We start from the raw sequence: 17,573 nt of genomic DNA, 5'->3' as shown, positions 1-17,573 counted from the left end.
GTCAGGGGAGGCTTTTATGAGGATATGATACTAAAGCAAGACCTGAGGAGTGAATAGGAGCTTGCCAGATGAGCAGAGGCAAAGGGAAGAGCACGAGCAAAGGCCCTGCAGTGGCAAGTCCTAGACATTGAGAGTAATAGGAAACGAGGCTTAAAGATGTGGTTGGGTCTGGTCCCTGGGGCTTTGTGGGTCCTGTTAAGTGATTTGGATTTGAATTATGAGTGCAGCAGGCAGCACTGTAGGCAGCGGTAGGGGTAGATGATCAAATATGTGTTCAGAGATGGCTACTATGTGGAGAAGAGATCGCAGTGGACAATGGAGGATTTAGGGATGCAGAATCCAGAGGAGGATCTGTACCAAGCATAGCCGTGGTGATAGAGAAAAGCAGGTAGATGCCAAATGCTCTTTGGACAGAGAACCAACAGGGCCTGTGGACCCCCTGGATGTGAGGGTGAGGACTAAACAGGCAAACTGAGGTCCAGGGAGGTGCAATCACTTGTCCCAGAGCTGGACTGGCTAGAATGTTGTTTTGGCTGTTTCCACAGAAACCAAACAACAACTTAGAAATTTAGCTCTTAGAAGGACAGTCTTCTCATAAATCTCCAAACTGTAGATGGAACAGGGTGACAGGGCTGCCCAGATCATCACAGATTCCAGGTGCCCTCCACTTGTTGCCTCTCCATCCCTCAGCATGTGGTTTTCCAGGCCATTATCCCCATGGTGAAGGATAGATCAGCCTCCTCTGTCCATGTTTCAGCCAAGGGGAAGAGGAAAGGGGAAGAGGAGAAGATGCCTTTTGTCATTAAGGGTATGGCCAAACAGTGTGCATATCACTTCTGTGCATGCTGAACTTAGCCACCGGGCCACACCTAGCTGCAGGACACACAGAGAATGCAGTCTTTAACTGGAAGTAATGTTACTACAAGGAAGTAGGGGACGTGGGTCTGGGGAAGAACTGCTGTTCTCTGCTTGATGGTTTGCTGCTGAAGGTTTTTGTTTTGTTTTTGTTTTGAACCTGGGTCTTCTGTGCTTCAAAGGCTGAAATTTTGAGTCTCAGACTCTTCTATCTAGAGGTCTCATGCCCAGCGTGGTCCATGGACCAGCAGCTTCAGATTCATTCAGGGACTTGTGAGAAACACAGAATCTCAGGCCTCTTTTTTGACCAGCAGAGTCAGCATTTGCTTTTTCCAGACCTGGGACCCAGGGGAGGCAGACGCTGTTGATCTGAGGAACACTTTGGAGTAGCAGGTGTCCACGTCACTGCATTTCACACTTTCCTGTGCACACAGATCACCCAGGGCCTTGTAAAAATGCAGATTCTGATTGATCAGTTCTGGGGAGGGGCCTGACAGGTTGCATTGCCACCAACTCCCAGGCAGTGCTGGTGCTCCTGGCCCATGAAGTACTCTTGGAGCAGCAGGGGTGTAGAGTCTCCAAGGTCCCTGACAGCATTGAGCAGTATCTCAGAGCTGCTATAACCAGTTGCCACCAAACAGAGGGCTTAAAACAAGGGGAATTCTATTCCTTCGCCATTCTGGGGCCCAGAAATCTGAAATTAAGGTGTCTGCAGGGCCATGCTTTCTCTGAAGCCTCTTGGGAGAGTTTATCCTGGTGTGGCCAGAAATCCTTGGTGTTCCTTGGTTTGTAGCCACATGACTCCAGTCTCTGCTTCTGTCACCAGGTGGTGTTGACCCTGAGCTGTCCATGTGCCTCTTTTCTTATAGGGATGCCAATAATATCAGTTTAAGGATCCTACTCATCCTCATGGAGGTCTTAATTACATCTACAAAGACTCTATTTCCAAAAAAGTTTACATTCCCAGGGACCAGGGCTTAGGTCTTCCAGAGGTAGTAGAGCCTACAACAGTCTCCTTTACTCTCTCATGCTGGCTCCTCTGGAATCCCACTCGGGCTCTAACCTGACTTCTTGCTTCTGTGCTGCCCAGATGTGAACGAGTGTGCAGATACCACCACGTGCCCAGCTTATGCAAAATGCACTGACACTCCAGATAGTTACTACTGCACTTGCAAACGAGGTTTTCTATCCAGCAATGGAATGGAACAATTTAAGGGCCCAGGAGTGACATGCATAGGTGAGTACATGCAACCTCGTAACCCTTCAGCATTTTGTAGGAAAATCGGGTGGAAGCTGGTGGGGTAGTGCATGTAGGTATTCTTTCTTTTCCCTCAAATATTATTTGCACCCTCTCTCCCTCTCTGACCATTGTTTTCCTTTCTTTTTCTATAATGACCACAATTCCTGCTCACTAAAACTTCCAATGATTCGGAGCTGGTGTTAGCATGGAAATAAAAGTAAAAACCATGCTATTTGTTTATGTCCAGAAACAGCGGCTGTTTTCATTTTGGGAGAACTCCTTTTCATTGCCTCTCCATGCAGAAAACAAGAATTTCTAACATTCACTGAATACCTGGTCCCCTGTGGTGGGCTATCAGCGCATTTTTACATGAAACTGAGTCAGGCATTGTGATAATCTCTAGTGTACAGATGAGGAAACTGCTTGGAACCCCAAAATGATGCATTCATGGTCATGTGGTTGAACTGGCCTCCAAACCCACATCTTGCAGAATCTAACAGCAATCTCTGAATCATGTCATCTAGTTGTAAGCTGTTGGGGGAAGGTATTTACCCTCTCTAAGCCTCAATGTTCCCATCTGTAGAGTGACTATAGAATAATAACTACATCAAAGGATTTTGGGAAAATTAAATGCAGTCACGTATGCTATGGGCATATGCAAGAAGTATCACTAACATAAGTCGTATGAATTGAAATAGTTCCTAGAAGGAGTGAGGTTATTTTTTTTTGTTTTTTTGTTTTTTTTTTAAATTTATTTATGATAGTCACAGAGAGAGAGGTAGAGACACAGGCAGAGGGAGAAGCAGGCTCCATGCACCGGGAGCCCGACGTGGGATTCGATCCCGGGTCTCCAGGATCGCGCCCTGGGCCAAAGGCAGGCGCTAAACCGCTGCGCCACCCAGGGATCCCAAGGAGTAAGGTTCTTTATCTGCATTTCTTCCTTTTAGATCTTGATTCTCCCCTCAACAGTCAATATATGACTGTCACCTCTGAATATAACCAGCAGTCCAAGCCAACTTTTTTATGCCAGGGACCAAATAGTAAATATTGTGGAGGTTGCAAGCCATAGGATCTGTCTCAGAAACTTTAATACTCCAGTTGTAGTGGGAAAGCAGCCATAGATGATATACAAATGAATGATGTGGCTTTGTCCCAATAAAACTTTATTTATACAAACAGGCAGTGGACTGAATTTGCCTCACAAGCTATAGTTTGCTGGGCTCTGAAGAAGATACTTGGTTTCTATTGTTGTAGTTCCCTTGGAGCCCCCAAACCTTCTTTATTTTGGAGTTACAATTTATGGGTTATTCAGTAAGCTTCAGTAGTCCTGATGGGCCCTGGTTTTAAACTTTGGATTCAAATCAACATTCCCCATCTAGCAAAGTATGTATCCCACAGCAAGGATTTCATCCACTTTATCCTGTGTGGTGCCTGATATCTAGTGAGTAGTCAGGTGATATTTGTGGAATGAAGGAACACATACCTTATTCTTTATGTCAACCCCAGATTTAATCAGCCTTTATCACTTGTTCCTAATGTTTTACTACTTCACAGAAAGGTGGAACGAACATTCCTGAGGTTTGATCCTGATGTACAGTGGCAGCTCCAGATTTCTGTGTAGGAGAGGCCCAGTTTTCTGGGAGAGGCTATAAGAGACTCACCTTGAAGCTGTATTTGCATGCCATGGATGTTGCAAGGGTTTAGGATGACTTGGCAGAGCAGGGCTGAAGGAGACTTGGGGTTGGACCACCCCACTGTACCACGACTGCACAATTTTATGGGCCTTCCACTGAGTAAATTGCTCTCTGGGCTTTTAAAGTTTTTTTAAGCTGCTTCTTTTTAATCTACTGCTGAGTAGCAGAACACCCGCCAACTTAGTACATCCAAACAAGGGCAATCGTTTATTTTGCTCATGGATATATCTGTCATTTTGGTTGAGTTTGGTGACGTGGCTTGTCTCTGTTCCATGCAGTGTCAGCTGAGTTGGCTCAAGTGGGGGCTGGAGGATCCACTTGAAAGAGAACACACTCACATGGCTGCTCAGCTGGTGCTGGCCTTGGGCTGTCTGCCCTCAGGGCTGAGGGCTGGAGCTCTGGTTCTTCTTCTCATAAGTTGTTTTCTCATGGCTGGTTGGGCTTCCTCACAGTATGGTGGCCAAGTTCCGAGAGAACAAGGAGGAAGTGCATGGTATCTTTATGACTTAGTGTTACCACCCTCATAGTCCCATCATGCTCAGATACAAGGGGGGGAGTGGATACAGACTCCACTGCTTGCTGGATGGACTACAAATACACATAGAATGAAGGGCATACAGCATGGCAGACATCACTTCTGTTATCTTGAAAAACAATGTGCTACACAAGATAAGGCAATTTTGTAACTCCACCTCTTTCTGGATCCAGATATAGATGAGTGTTCTCAAAGCCCCCCACCATGTGGTCCCAACTCAGTCTGCAGAAACCTTCTGGGGAGGTACAAGTGCAGCTGTTTGCCTGGTTTCTCTTCTCCCACTGGAAATGACTGGATCCTGGGAAATCCAGGTCGTTTCATCTGCACAGGTAATGCTCTCAGGCATGGGTCTCTGGGGGACAGTGACCTCTCTTGAGCTGGGTACGTGTGCCTCTCACCTTAGACACATCATCTTTGGTCTGTTCACTCTCCTCCACTGCTCCTCAGACATCAATGAATGCCTCTCCAGTGGGGTCTGCCAAGAGCATGCTGAGTGTATCAACACCTCGGGAAGCTACAAGTGCAGATGCCAGGTTGGATTCATCGCTCACAACTCCATTTGTAAAGGTATGGAGGTCCTGCTTTTCTTTATTTACCTACCTAATCCATTGAGAACCACCTCCGTTGATGATCATGTGAGGTAGGGATTATGATCTTCCGTTTGGGGATGAGGAAATTAAGGCTCAGAGTATTAAAGTAACTTCCCCAAGGACAAACAGCTGTTCAGTAGAATAGCCAGGATTTGAAGTACTGCCGAGGACCTACTAAGAGACAGGTAGTGGGTCAGGCTGTACTGGAGAGTAATGAAGGGCTTGTCTTTGCAGTCATATTCTCTCAAGGGATGCTGGCAATGTCTGGAGGCATTTTAATTGCCATAACTGGTCGTATTCAAGGGGGCTTGTGGGTGCTCTCTGTTCTAGTGAGGAGAGGCTAGAGATGCTGCTAAACACCCTGAAGTGCACGGAATAGCTTCCCTACACCCCAAACTAATCTGGTCCCAGATACCAGTAGTTCTGAGGTAGAGATGCTCTGTAGTAGGAGATGCTCAGACTCAAACTTCACAATTTTTTCCCAAAAGAAAAAATTCACATAGAATGAAGGGCATACAGCAGAGCAGACATCATTTCTGCCATCTTTGAAAATACAATGTGCTGCACAGTTTAAGAGAATTTTGTAATTCCAATTCTTTCTGGGTCCAGATATAGATGAGTGTTCTCAAAGCCCCCCACCATGTGGTCCCAACTCAGTCTGTGAAAACCTTCTGGGGAGGTACAAGTGCAACTGTTTGCCTGGTTTCTCTTCTCCCACTGGAAATAACTGGATCTCAGGAAATCCAGGTCGTTTCGTCTGCACAGGTAATGCTCAGACATGGGTCTCTGGTGGACAGTGACCACTTGCGTTGGGTACGTGTGCTTCCCGCCTTAGACACACTATCTTTGGTCTGCTCACTCTCCTCCACTGCTCCTCAGACATCAATGAATGCCTCTCCAGTGGGGTCTGCCAAGAGCATGCTGAGTGTATCAACACCTTGGGAAGCTACAAGTGCAGATGCCAGGTTGGATTCATTTCTCACAACTCCATTTGTAAAGGTATGGAGGTCCTGCTTTTCTTTGGGTTATTAATCCATTAAGAACCTACTTAATCCATTAAGAACCACCTCACTTGATCATGTGAGGTAGGGATTATGATCTTCCATTTGGGGATGAGGAAATTAAGGCTCAGAGTATTGAAGTAACTTCCCCAAGGACACACAGCTGTTCACTAGAAGAACCAGGATTTGAAGTCCTGCTGAAGGGCTACAATGAGACAAGCAGTGGGTCAGGCAGTACTTGAGTGTAATGAATGGCTTTGTCCTGGCAGTTATATCCTCTTAAGGGTTTCTGGCAATGTCTGGAGGCATTTTGAGTGTCATAATGGTGGTATTCAAGGGGCATTATGGGTGCTACTGTGATCTAGTGAGGAGAGGCCAGAGATACTGCTAAATACCCTGTAATGCATGGAGTAGCTTTTCTACACCCAAAAATAATCTGGGCCCAGATGCCAGTAGTTTTGAGGTAGAGAAACTCTGTCCTAGGAGTTGCTCAGATTCAATCTTAGGAATTTTTTCCTAAAAGTATTGGACTCAAGTCTTAAGAGTTACCCTCGACTCTTTACCCCCACTCCCATCTCTATATTAAATCAGTCATCATATCTTAGGGAATTTCCCTGCGAAATATGTCTTAAAACTCTCCATTCTTCCCCATCTTGGTTCAGGCTCAACTACTACTTTAGCAACCTCCGCACTGGGCTTTCTCTTCCTTTAGTCTTGTCCTTTTGAATTCATCCTTCAAACTGCAGCCAGAATATTTTCACAAGATGCAAGTGCTCCATCTTCCTGATTTTGGTGCAGTACTACTATTCTCCATGCTCATTGGTACAGAGGGTGACTCCATCAAGCAAGTCATGGAGTGATCAAGTCCTTATCACATGCGCTTGGCTTGGAGTGAGAGATATTGGAAATCCTTTCTAATTTTTCTGATCCATTTATAGCGGTTAGGTACTGCTGAGTAACAAGTTACCCTGAAAGTCAGTGGCTAGAAACAAATACCATCTATTTAGCTTTCTATTCTGTGCATTGGAAGTTTAGGTTGGGCTTTGCTGGTCAGTTCCTTGGGTCTCTCATGTGCTTGTTCATATATCTGTGGTCAGCTATGGGTCAGCGTGTTTCATCTCAGCCGGCGACCTCCCATGAAGGGGGTTATCAGGGATGATCCATCAATACCATTATGAATGATAAAAATGAGCTGAAGCAAATAAATCTCTAGAAATCTAATTTTGGAACTGACATCACATCATTTCTTTAAAAAAATTTCTTTATTGGAGTTCAATTTGCCAACATATAGCATAACACCCAGTGCTCATCCTGCCAAGTGCCCCCCTCAGTGCCCATCACCCAGTCACCCTAACCCCCCACCCACCTCCCCTTCCATTACCCCTTGTTCATTTCCCAGAGTTAGGTGTCTCTCATGTTTTGTCACCCTCACTGATATTTTCTTTTTTTTATAAACTTATTTTTTATTGGTGTTCAATTTGCCAACATATAGAATAACACCCAGTGCTCAGCCCGTCAAGTGCCCACCTCAGTGCCCGTCACCCAGTCACCCCCACCCCCTGGCCACCTCCTCTTCCCCCACCCCTAGTTCATTTCCCAGAGTTAGGAGTCTTTCATGTTCTGTCTCCCTTTCTGATATTTCCCATTCATTTTCTCTCCTTTCCCCTTTATTCTTTTTCACTATTTTTTATATTCCCCAAATGAATGAGACCATATAATGTTTGTCCTTTTCTGATTGACTTACTTCACTCAGCATAATACCTTCCAGGTCCATCCACATTGAAGCAAATGGTGGGTATTTGTCATTTCTAATGGCTGAGTAATATTCCATTGTGTACATAGACCACATCTTCTTTATCCATTCATCTTTCGAGGGACACTGAGGCTCCTTCCACAGTTTGGCTATTGTGGACATTGCTGCTATAAACATCGGGGTGCAGGTGTCCGGGCGTTTCACTGCATCTGTATCTTTGGGGTAAATCCCCAGTAGTGCAATTGCTGGATCGTAGGGCAGATCTATTTTTAACTTTTTGAGGAACCTCTACACAGTTTTTTAGAGTGGCTGCACCAGCTCACATTCCCACCAACAGTGCAAGAGGGTTCCCCTTTCTCCACATCCTCTCCAACATTTGTTGTTTCCTGCATTGTTAATTTTCCCCATTCTTACTGGTGTGAGGTGGGATCTCATTGTGGTTTTGATTTGTATTTCCCTGATGGCCAGTGATGCGGAGCATTTTCCCATGTGCTTGTTGGCCATGTCTATGTCTTCCTCTGTGAGATTTCTGTTCATGTCTTTTGCCCATTTCATGATTGGATTGTTTGTTTCTTTGGTGTTGAGTTTAATAAGTTATTTATAGATCTTAGATACTTGCCCTTTATCTGATAGGTCATTTGCGAATATCTTCTCCCATTCTGTAGGTTGTCTTTCAGTTTTGTGGACTTTCTTTCTTTTTTTTTTTTGTGGACTTTCTTTTGCTGTGCAGAAGCTTTTAATCTTGATGAAGTCCCAATAATTCATTTTTGCTTTTGTTTCTCTTGCCTTCATGGATGTATCTTGCGAGAAGTTACTGTGGCTGAGTTCAAAAAAGGTGTTGCCTGTGTTCTCCTCTAGGATTTTGATGGGGTCTTGTCTCACATTTAGATCTTTCATCCATTTTGAGTTTATCTTTGTGTATGGTGTAAGAGAATGGTCTAGTTTCATTCTTCTGCATGTGGATGTCCAATTTTCCCAGCACCATTTATTGAAGAGACTGTCTTTTTTCCAGTGGATAGTCTTTCCCGCTTTTTCGAATATTAGTTCACCATAAAGTTGAGGGTCCACTTCTGGATTCTCTATTCTGTTCCATTGATCTATGTGTCTGTTTTTGTGCCAGTACCACACTGTCTTGATGACCACAGCTTTGTAGTACAACCTGAAATCTGGCATTGTGATGCCCCCAGCTATGGTTTTCTTTTTTAAAATTCCTCTGGGTATTCAGGGTCTTTTTTGATTCCACACAAATCTTAAGATGATTTGTTCCAACTCTCTGTAGAAAGTCCATGGTATTTTGATAGGGATTGCATTAAACGTGTAAATTTCCCCGGGTAACATTGACATTTTCACAATATTAATTCTTCCAATCCATGAGCATGGAATATTTTTCCATCTCTTTGTGTCTTCCTCAATTTCTTTCAGAAGTGTTCTATAGTTTTTAGGGTATAGATCCTTTACCTCTTTGGTTAGGTTTATTCCTAGGTATCTTATGCTTTTGGGTGCAATTGTAAATGGGATTGACTCCTTAATTTCTCTTTCTTCAGTCTCATTGTTAGTGTATAGAAATGCCACTGATTTCTGGGCATTGATTTTGTATCCTGCCACACTGCTGAATTGCTGTATGAGTTCCAGCAACCTCGGGGTGGAGTCTTTTGGGTTTTCTATGTATAGCATCATGTCATCTGTGAAGAGGGAGAGCTTGACTTCTTTGCCAATCTGGATGCCTTTTATTTCTTTTTGTTGCCTGATTGCTGAGGCTAGGACTTCTAGTACTATGTTGAATAGCAGTGACACCACATCATTTCTGCTGCATTCTATTGTTCAGTGAAAGTCATAGGCCAGCTAGATTCAAGGTGTGGGGAAACACCTTTTTGACTTGGGTTTTCATTTCCATTGATCAGATGTGGATGAATGTGCTGATCCCAGAACTTGCCCAGAGCATGCCACTTGCCACAACAGTCCTGGAAGCTACTCTTGTGTCTGCAATGTAGGATTTGAATCTAGTGGTGGAAAGGAACGCCTCCTGGGTTCAGGAGAGATATGTGGAGGTAGGTGGAAGGAGTCTGTTGGCAAACGAGGTCCAAGTCTGTTTGCCAAGACAGCTGTGGTATGGGAGGGATTAGGATGAGTCTTAGCCAAGCTTACAGCCCTCACCTGCCAAGCCAATGTCAATAATCCCTCATTCATTCATTCATTCATTCACTCACTCATTCAACAAATACTTCCTGAGTACCTAGTATACACCAGGCACGATTCTAGAGATGGTGGATGCAGCAGTAAATAACAGAGTACAAACTATTTGTTCTCCTGGAACTCATCACCTAGTGTTGGGTAGATATATGGCAACATAAATACATGAACATATCATGTGCCAAGAATACTTGAAGGAAATAAAGATAAATAAGGCAGGAGCTGCATAGGGAGAGCTTGAGGTGAGGGTCTATTTTTAATAGAGTGGTAAGGAAAAGCCATGCTGGGAAGCTGGTATTTGAGAAAAGATATAAAGGGCATGGGGGAGTGAGACATTTGATTTCTGGTGATCGGTGTTCCAGGAGGAGAAAACAGCAGGTACAGAGGCCTGGAGACTGGATCCCAGAAAGCGTTAAGCTTTTCCATTCTTGTACCCATTGTCTTCCCAACAACCTGATGGTGTCAGTGTATTTTATACCCATTTTACAGATGAGGAAATTGAGTCTCCATTGGGGTGGAGAAACTCTTCCACAGTTAAATAGACAGGAAATAGGGGAATCATAATCTATACTGTGCTGAGTGTGACTTCACACCCTGTGCTCTAACCATCATGCAATTTCAGCCTCCAAATGAGGCTGCAATGTCCAGCAACCCAGCATGGGGGCTTGCATAGGGCCAGCATGGACTTAATCTCCAAATTCCCAGATTCTGACTCAAGACAGTCTGGGGAGATGTCTGGTTCTTGAGCCTCTTCCCAGGCCTAAGAAGCCTGAAAACTTCCCTTTTCTTCTTTTAAGGGCACTAATCCTATTATCAGATCTCATCTTAATCCAATCATCTTACAAGGGCCCATGTCCAAACACCATCCCACTGAGTGTTAGGGCTTTGCCATATGAATTTGGGGAGACCTAACTGAGTCCACGGCCCCCTGGAACACACAATGAACAGGCACAGAGCCAGGCTTTGAGCCCAACCTGTCCATGCTCTCTATGCCTCCAGTTAGACGCCTCTCAATTATTATTACTGATGATGTAGTGATTCCTTGGAAAGGAATTGAGATGTATTAAGGACAGAGTGGGGCAAGTGGGTTCAGGCCTGAGGGAGCAGAGAAGGAGACTTCATGAACCTACCAGTAGTCAGTGATCTGGATCAGAAATGACTATGGGATTAGAACAGAAAGGTGAGCTAGGTGAGCTTAGGTGGGACCAGACTCTTGATGTCTGCCGTGTTCTAATGAAGAGCTTGGTTTTTTTCCAGAGCTGTAGAGAGCCTCATCTGGAGATTTGTGTGGGTCACAGACTTGTCTCTTTGCACTTCCTTTCAATAGTGTTTAAGAGGATGTGAGCAGATCCCAAGAGACTCACTGGCTTGAGGCAAGGTGGGGCTATGCACTGCCATGGCCGCGGCATCCTTCATCCTTTTGACTTAGATCACTTTTCTGCTTAGATGTGGATGAATGTGCCAGGAACTCAACTATTTGTGGCCTCAACTCTGTCTGTACCAACATCCTGGGAAAATATAATTGTTCCTGCCTGCCTGGGTACTTTTCGCCTGCTGTTTGGACTCCTGAGAAACCAGAAGATTTCATATGTACAGGTAATGCTCTCAGCCATCCTGAGAATTTTCAATGGCTATCAAACTACCTTGAAATATAGTGGCTTCCCACTGCTTTGTGCTTGCTCATGATTCTGTTGGCTGACCACTTGGGTTTTCTGGGGGCCCTGGGATGGTTGCCCGGTCCAGAATGGCCTTGTGTACATGACTGGTAGTTGGTGCTGGTCTCTGGCTGGGAGATCAGCTGGGCCCCTCAGTTTCCCTCATGGGCCCGTCCTCATAGCTTCTTGGGCTTCCTCAGATCATGGAAGCTGGTTTTCAGGAAGGGAATGTACAAGGGGAAGAAAGCAGAAACTCTGGGTTCTTTTTTTTTTTAATTTATTTTTTATTTGTGTTCAATTTACTAACATACAGAATAACCCCCAGTGCCCGTCACCCATTCACTCCCACCCCCCGCCCTTCTCCCCTTCTACCACCCCTAGTTCGTTTCCCAGAGAAACTCTGGGTTCTTATAAGACTTGTGCTTACAAGTCACAGAACATTACCTCTGCCTCATTCTCCTGGTCACAATCATGGGGCTAGCGTAGATGCCAAGGAAGGGGGAATTAACTCACTATCTCACTGGGGAAGCAAGAAGGGCACACAGGAAGTGGAGGAATTGATGGTGGCCATCTTTGGAGGATCTACTCTACTGCAGAACATGTCTTATGTTCTTTGACCCCCCAGGGGAAATGCATGCTTCTTTTCATTAAAAAATGTTCTATTTCTTTTCACTCATTATTTTCACCAGCTGCTGACATTGTTAGAGGCAGGACAATAGAGAGGCACATTTGAAAGGGACCTTATATAAATTAATAGAGCACTCTGGGCTCATAGACATTTTTTCAGGACCCCATTCCAGTCCAATTATCACCGCTTTTATTTGTTTTACCTACTCAACAAGTTTCACTTTGCATGAAGGGAGGTTTTCTCGGTCAATACAGTTTGGAAAACCATGCACCTAGTCCAGCTCCATATGCAAAATATGAACTCCATTTGTGCTATTTCTTTTTTAAAAAGAATATTTTATTTATTTGAGAGAGAGAGAAAGAGAGAGAGGACATGAGCTTGGGGGAGGGGCAGAGGAGAGAGGAAGAAGCAGGCGCTTTATTCCAAACCCTGGGATCATGACCTGGGCTGAAGGCAGGTGCTTAACTGACTGAGCCACCCAGGCACCTCCCATTTGTGCTATTTCTGATGAGAGTTCACCTCCTGGATGTTTAAATGAGTCTGTAAGTGGAGAGCTCACTATTAAAGGACAGGCACTCTTTGGTTAGAGATGTTTTCTGTGATACCAGGAGGAAAACCACTTCCCTGTACCTTAACTGTGGATCATTCTTCTGTCCTTTGAGATCTCCAAATTAGTCTATACTCATATCATAAGGAATTCTTCCAACCCTCCATGGTAAAGCCCAGTGCATATTGAGCAGGCGGTTAGTGGATTTTGCCGGTTTTATCCTGTTTTGTGAGCTGATATAGGAATATGAAAATTTTTGCTCTTACTTCCCTCCTGATTTTTTTCCCCAGGACATTCTATTACATATATCCTCTATGGCTCAGAACCCCCCCCTCCACCCAGAGGGAGAGGTAACTCCTTATTGTCACTGTGACCTGGCATCAACTTGCATTAATACACCAGGTTTCCTCAACTTTGCTGCTATTGACATTTTGAGCTAGACAATTCCTTTTTTAAAAAAATATTTTATTTATTTATTCATGATAGACAGAGAGAGAGAGGGAGAGAGAGGCAGAGACACAGGCAAAAGGAGAAGCAAGCTTCAAGCCAAAAGCCTGACGCGGGACTCGATTCTGGGATTCCAGGATCGTGCCCTGGGCCAAGGCAGGCGCCAAACACTGAGCCACCCAGGGATCCCCTTTTTCATATTCAAATTCAATTAGCCAACATATAGTACATCTTAGTTTCAGATGTAGTGTTACATGTGTCACTTGTGTATAATAACACCTAGTGCTCATCACATGAGGTGCCCTCCTTAATGCCTATCACCCAATTACCCCATCCTGCCACCCACCTCCCATCCAGCAGCCCTCAGGTTGTTTCCCAGAGTTAAGAGTCTCCCATGGCTTTTCTCCCTCTCTGATGACTTCTCACTCAGTTTTCCCTCCCTTCCCCAGTGATTCTCTGCGCTAGATAGCTCTGTGTGGTGGAGGGCTGTCCTGGGCGCTATAGGATATTTGGCAGTATCTGTGGTTTCTACCCACTAGATCACAGTAGTACACCCTCTAACCCTGGCCCAGTCAAACAACCAAAGATGTCTACAGATATTGTCCTTGTCCCCTGGCAGGGGTACAGGGGGCAAGCCTCCCTCAGTTGAGAATCATTAGCTTAACATAAAAGAATTTCTGACTCTCATTGCCATCCAATATAGACATACCTGGCCAGTGGGCAGCTTTTCTCCACATGGTGATAAGGGATCCATTTTCCTCACATCTGTTGGTTTCTATATCACTTCTGACATTGGAATCGCTGGTTCAGCCAGTGGTGAGAAAAGAGAGAGAAGGGACACCCACTTTGTACCACCTTGGCCCAGAAGTGACAAATGTTGTACTTGCTCCCCTTCTCTAAGTGAAAACCAGTCATGTGGCCCCATGTAGTTGCAGAGATTTCTGGGAAATGTCCTTGCTTGGGACACCATGTCTTAGGGACAACTCCATGCCTTGGAAATGTGACTTTTGTAGGATTGACTTTTGACTTTTGTAGGATTGCTAGCCACCTGCCTCATGCCCATTCTCTACCCTACAGATATTGATGAGTGCCTTCACTTGTGCCCTTCCTTTTTAAAAAGATTTTATTTATTCGTTCATGATAGACACAGAGACATGGAGAGAGAGGCAGGCAAAGGAGAAGCAGGCTCCCTAGGTGAAGTCTGAGTGGGACTTGGTCCCAGGACCCCAGGTTCATGACCTGAGCCAAAAGCAGATGCTCAACTGCTGAGCCATCCAGGTGTTCTCACATGTGCCCTTTCCAATGCAATTTGCACCAACAGCCCTGGGAGCTACTTTTGTACCTGCTCTCTTGGCTTTATACCAAGCAATGGACAGCTAAGCTTCACAGACCAAGAAGTCAAATGTAGAGGTGAAATGAGGGTTTGCTGAACATCCTCGGAAAGACATATCTCTTGGTTCTTCTGGGTTGTTTGATATTTTCAAGTTCTTTGCAGATATTGATGAATGCTCCCAAGATCCATCACCATGTGGTCCCAATTCTGTCTGCATCAATACCCTGGGCTCCTACAGCTGTAGATGCAATAAGGGCTTTCGTCCCAATCCAGGAGGCTCCTCAAACTTCACCTGCCAAAGTAAGCATCTCCTTGTGTCCCTTCACAATGGAATCAATCTGGGTTTGGTGTGGTGGGGAAAATGATCATTAAAAAGCTAATGATACAAAAAAGCAACTATATTTAAGATAACTGTCATAAAGAAGGAGCGCATGTAGATTTCGAGGTGTCAGGGGATGCTTGTTTTGGGGGAAAGATACTAAGGCAAGACCTGAGGAGTGAATAGGAGCTTGCCAGATGAGCAGAGGCAAAGGGAAGAGCACGAGCAAAGGCCCTGCAGTGGGAAGTCCTGGACATTGAGAGTAATAGGAAACGAGGCTTAAAGATGTGGTTGGGTCTGGTCCCTGGGGCTTTGTGGGTCCTGTTAAGTGATTTGGATTTGAATTCTGAGTGCAACAGGCAGCACTGTAGGCAGCAGTAGGGGTAGATGATCAAATACGTGTTCAGAGATGGCTACTATATGGAGAAGAGATTGCAGTGGACAATGGAGGATTTAGGGATGCAGAATCCAGAGGAGGATCTGTACCAAGCATAGCCGTGGTGATAGAGAAAAGCAGGTAGATGCCAAATGCTTCTTGGACAGAGAACCAACAGGGCCTGTGGACCCCCTGGATGTGAGGGTGAGGACTAAACAGGCAAACCGAGGTCCAGGGAGGTGCAATCACTTGTCCCAGAGCTGGACTGGCTAGGATGTTGTTTTGACTGTTTCCACAGAAACCAAACAACAACTTAGAAATTTAGCTCTTAGAAGGACATTCTTTTTTTTTTCTGTGCTCATTTCTCTGTATTTGCAGCTTTTTTATAAATTTATTTTTTATTGCTGTTCAATTTGCCAACATATAGAATAACACCCAGTGCTCAGCCCGTCAAGTGCCCCCTTAAGTGCCCGTCACCCAGTCTCCCTCACCCCCCGCCCTCCTCCCCTTCCACCACCCCTAGTTCGTTTCCCAGAGTTAGGGGTCTTCATGTTCTGTCTCCCTTTCTGATATTTCCTACCCATTTCTTTTCCTTTCCCCTTTATTCCCTTTCACTATTATTATTATTCACTATTATTTATATTCCCCAAATGAATGAGACCATATAATGTTTGTCCTTCTCCGATTGACTTACTTCACTCAGCATAATACCCTCCAGTTCCATCCACGTCGAAGCAAATGGTGGGTATTTGTCGTTTCTAATGGCTGAGGAATATTCCATTGTATACATAAGCCACATCTTCTTTATCCATTCATCTTTCGATGGACACCGAGGCTCCTTCCACAGTTTGGCTATTGTGGACATTGCTGCTATAAACATTGGGGTGCAGGTGTCCCGGCATTTCATTGCATCTGTATCTTTGGGGTAAATCCCCAGCAGTGCAATTGCTGGGTCGTAGGGCAGATCTATTTTTAACTCTTTGAGGAACCTCCACACAGTTTTCCAGAGTGGCTGCACCAGCTCACATTCCCACCAACAGTGCAAGATGTCCCCTTTCTCCACATCCTCTCCAACATTTGTGGTTTCCTGCCTTGTTAATCTTCCCCATTCTCACTGGTGTGAGGTGGGATCTCATTGTGGTTTTGATTTGTATTTCCCTGATGGCAAGTGATGCGGAGCATTTTCCCATGTGCATGTTGGCCATGTCTATGTCTTCCTCTGTGAGATTTCTGTTCAGGTCTTTTGCCCATTTCATGATTGGATTGTTTGTTTCTTTGGTGTTGAGTTTAATAAGTTCTTTATTAATCTTGGAAACTAGCCCTTTATCTGATACGTCATTTGCAAATATCTTCTCCCATTCTGTAGGTTGTCTTTCAGTTTTGTTGACTGTATCCTTTGCTGTGCAGAAGCTTTTAATCTTGATGAAGTCCCAATAGTTCATTTTTGCTTTTGTTTCTTTTGCCTTCGTGGATGTATCTTGCAAGAAGTTACTGTGGCTGAGTTCAAAAAGGGTGTTGCCTGTGTTCTCCTCTAGGATTTTGATGGAATCTTGTCTCACATTTAGATCTTTCATCCATTTTGAGTTTATCTTTGTGTATTGTGAAAGAGAGTGGTCTAGTTTCATTCTTCTGCATGTGGATGTCCAATTTTCCCAGCACCATTTATTGAAGAGACTGTCTTTTTTCCAGTGGATAGTCTTTCCCGCTTTGTCGAATATTAGTTGACCATAAAGTTGAGGGTCCATTTCTGGGTTCTCTATTCTGTTCCATTGATCTATGTGTCTGTTTTTGTGCCAGTACCACACTGTCTTGATGACCACAGCTTTGTAGTACAACCTGAAATCTGGCATTGTGATGCCCCCAGCTATGGTTTTCTTTTTTAAAATTCCTCTGGGTATTCAGGGTCTTTTTTGATTCCACACAAATCTTAAGATGATTTGTTCCAACTCTCTGTAGAAAGTCCATGGTATTTTGATAGGGATTGCATTAAACGTGTAAATTTCCCTGGGTAACATTGACATTTTCACAATATTAATTCTTCCAATCCATGAGCATGGAATATTTTTCCATCTCTTTGTGTCTTCCTCAATTTCTTTCAGAAGTGTTCTATAGTTTTTAGGGCATAGATCCTTTACCTCTTTGGTTAGGTTTATTCCTAGGTATCTTATGCTTTTGGGTGCAATTGTAAATGGGATTGACTCCTTAATTTCTCTTTCTTCAGTCTCATTGTTAGTGTATAGAAATGCCACTGATTTCTGGGCATTGATTCTTTCATAAATCTCCTAACTGTAGATGGAACAGGGTGACAGGGCTGCCCAGATCATCCCAGCTCCCAGGTGCCTTCCACTTGTTGCCTCTCTATCCCTCAGTATGTGGTTTTCCAAGCCATTATTCTCATTGTGAAGGATAG

General features: G+C 44.4%; 1 protein-coding gene across 2 annotated transcripts in view; it reads left to right on the top strand.

The window, feature by feature from the left end:
- ADGRE1 (adhesion G protein-coupled receptor E1) overlaps positions 1–17,573 on the top strand; it is a 61,755-nt gene that overhangs the window by 12,007 nt on the left and 32,175 nt on the right. For both annotated transcript variants that reach the window (XM_077860213.1, XM_077860214.1), the window contains 8 exons: positions 1,946–2,092; positions 4,498–4,653; positions 4,772–4,891; positions 5,524–5,679; positions 5,794–5,913; positions 9,570–9,716; positions 11,305–11,454; positions 14,631–14,768. In XM_077860213.1, coding sequence (XP_077716339.1) covers positions 1,946–2,092; positions 4,498–4,653; positions 4,772–4,891; positions 5,524–5,679; positions 5,794–5,913; positions 9,570–9,716; positions 11,305–11,454; positions 14,631–14,768 — 1,134 coding nt within the window. The remainder of the gene's footprint in view (positions 1–1,945; positions 2,093–4,497; positions 4,654–4,771; positions 4,892–5,523; positions 5,680–5,793; positions 5,914–9,569; positions 9,717–11,304; positions 11,455–14,630; positions 14,769–17,573) is intronic.

This window comes from Canis aureus, chromosome 19, assembly GCF_053574225.1.
Source record: "Canis aureus isolate CA01 chromosome 19, VMU_Caureus_v.1.0, whole genome shotgun sequence".
Classification (NCBI taxonomy): domain Eukaryota; kingdom Metazoa; phylum Chordata; class Mammalia; order Carnivora; family Canidae; genus Canis; species Canis aureus.
The sequence above is the reverse complement of the archived record's forward strand: the minus strand, read 5'-3'. Positions and strand labels throughout refer to the sequence as shown.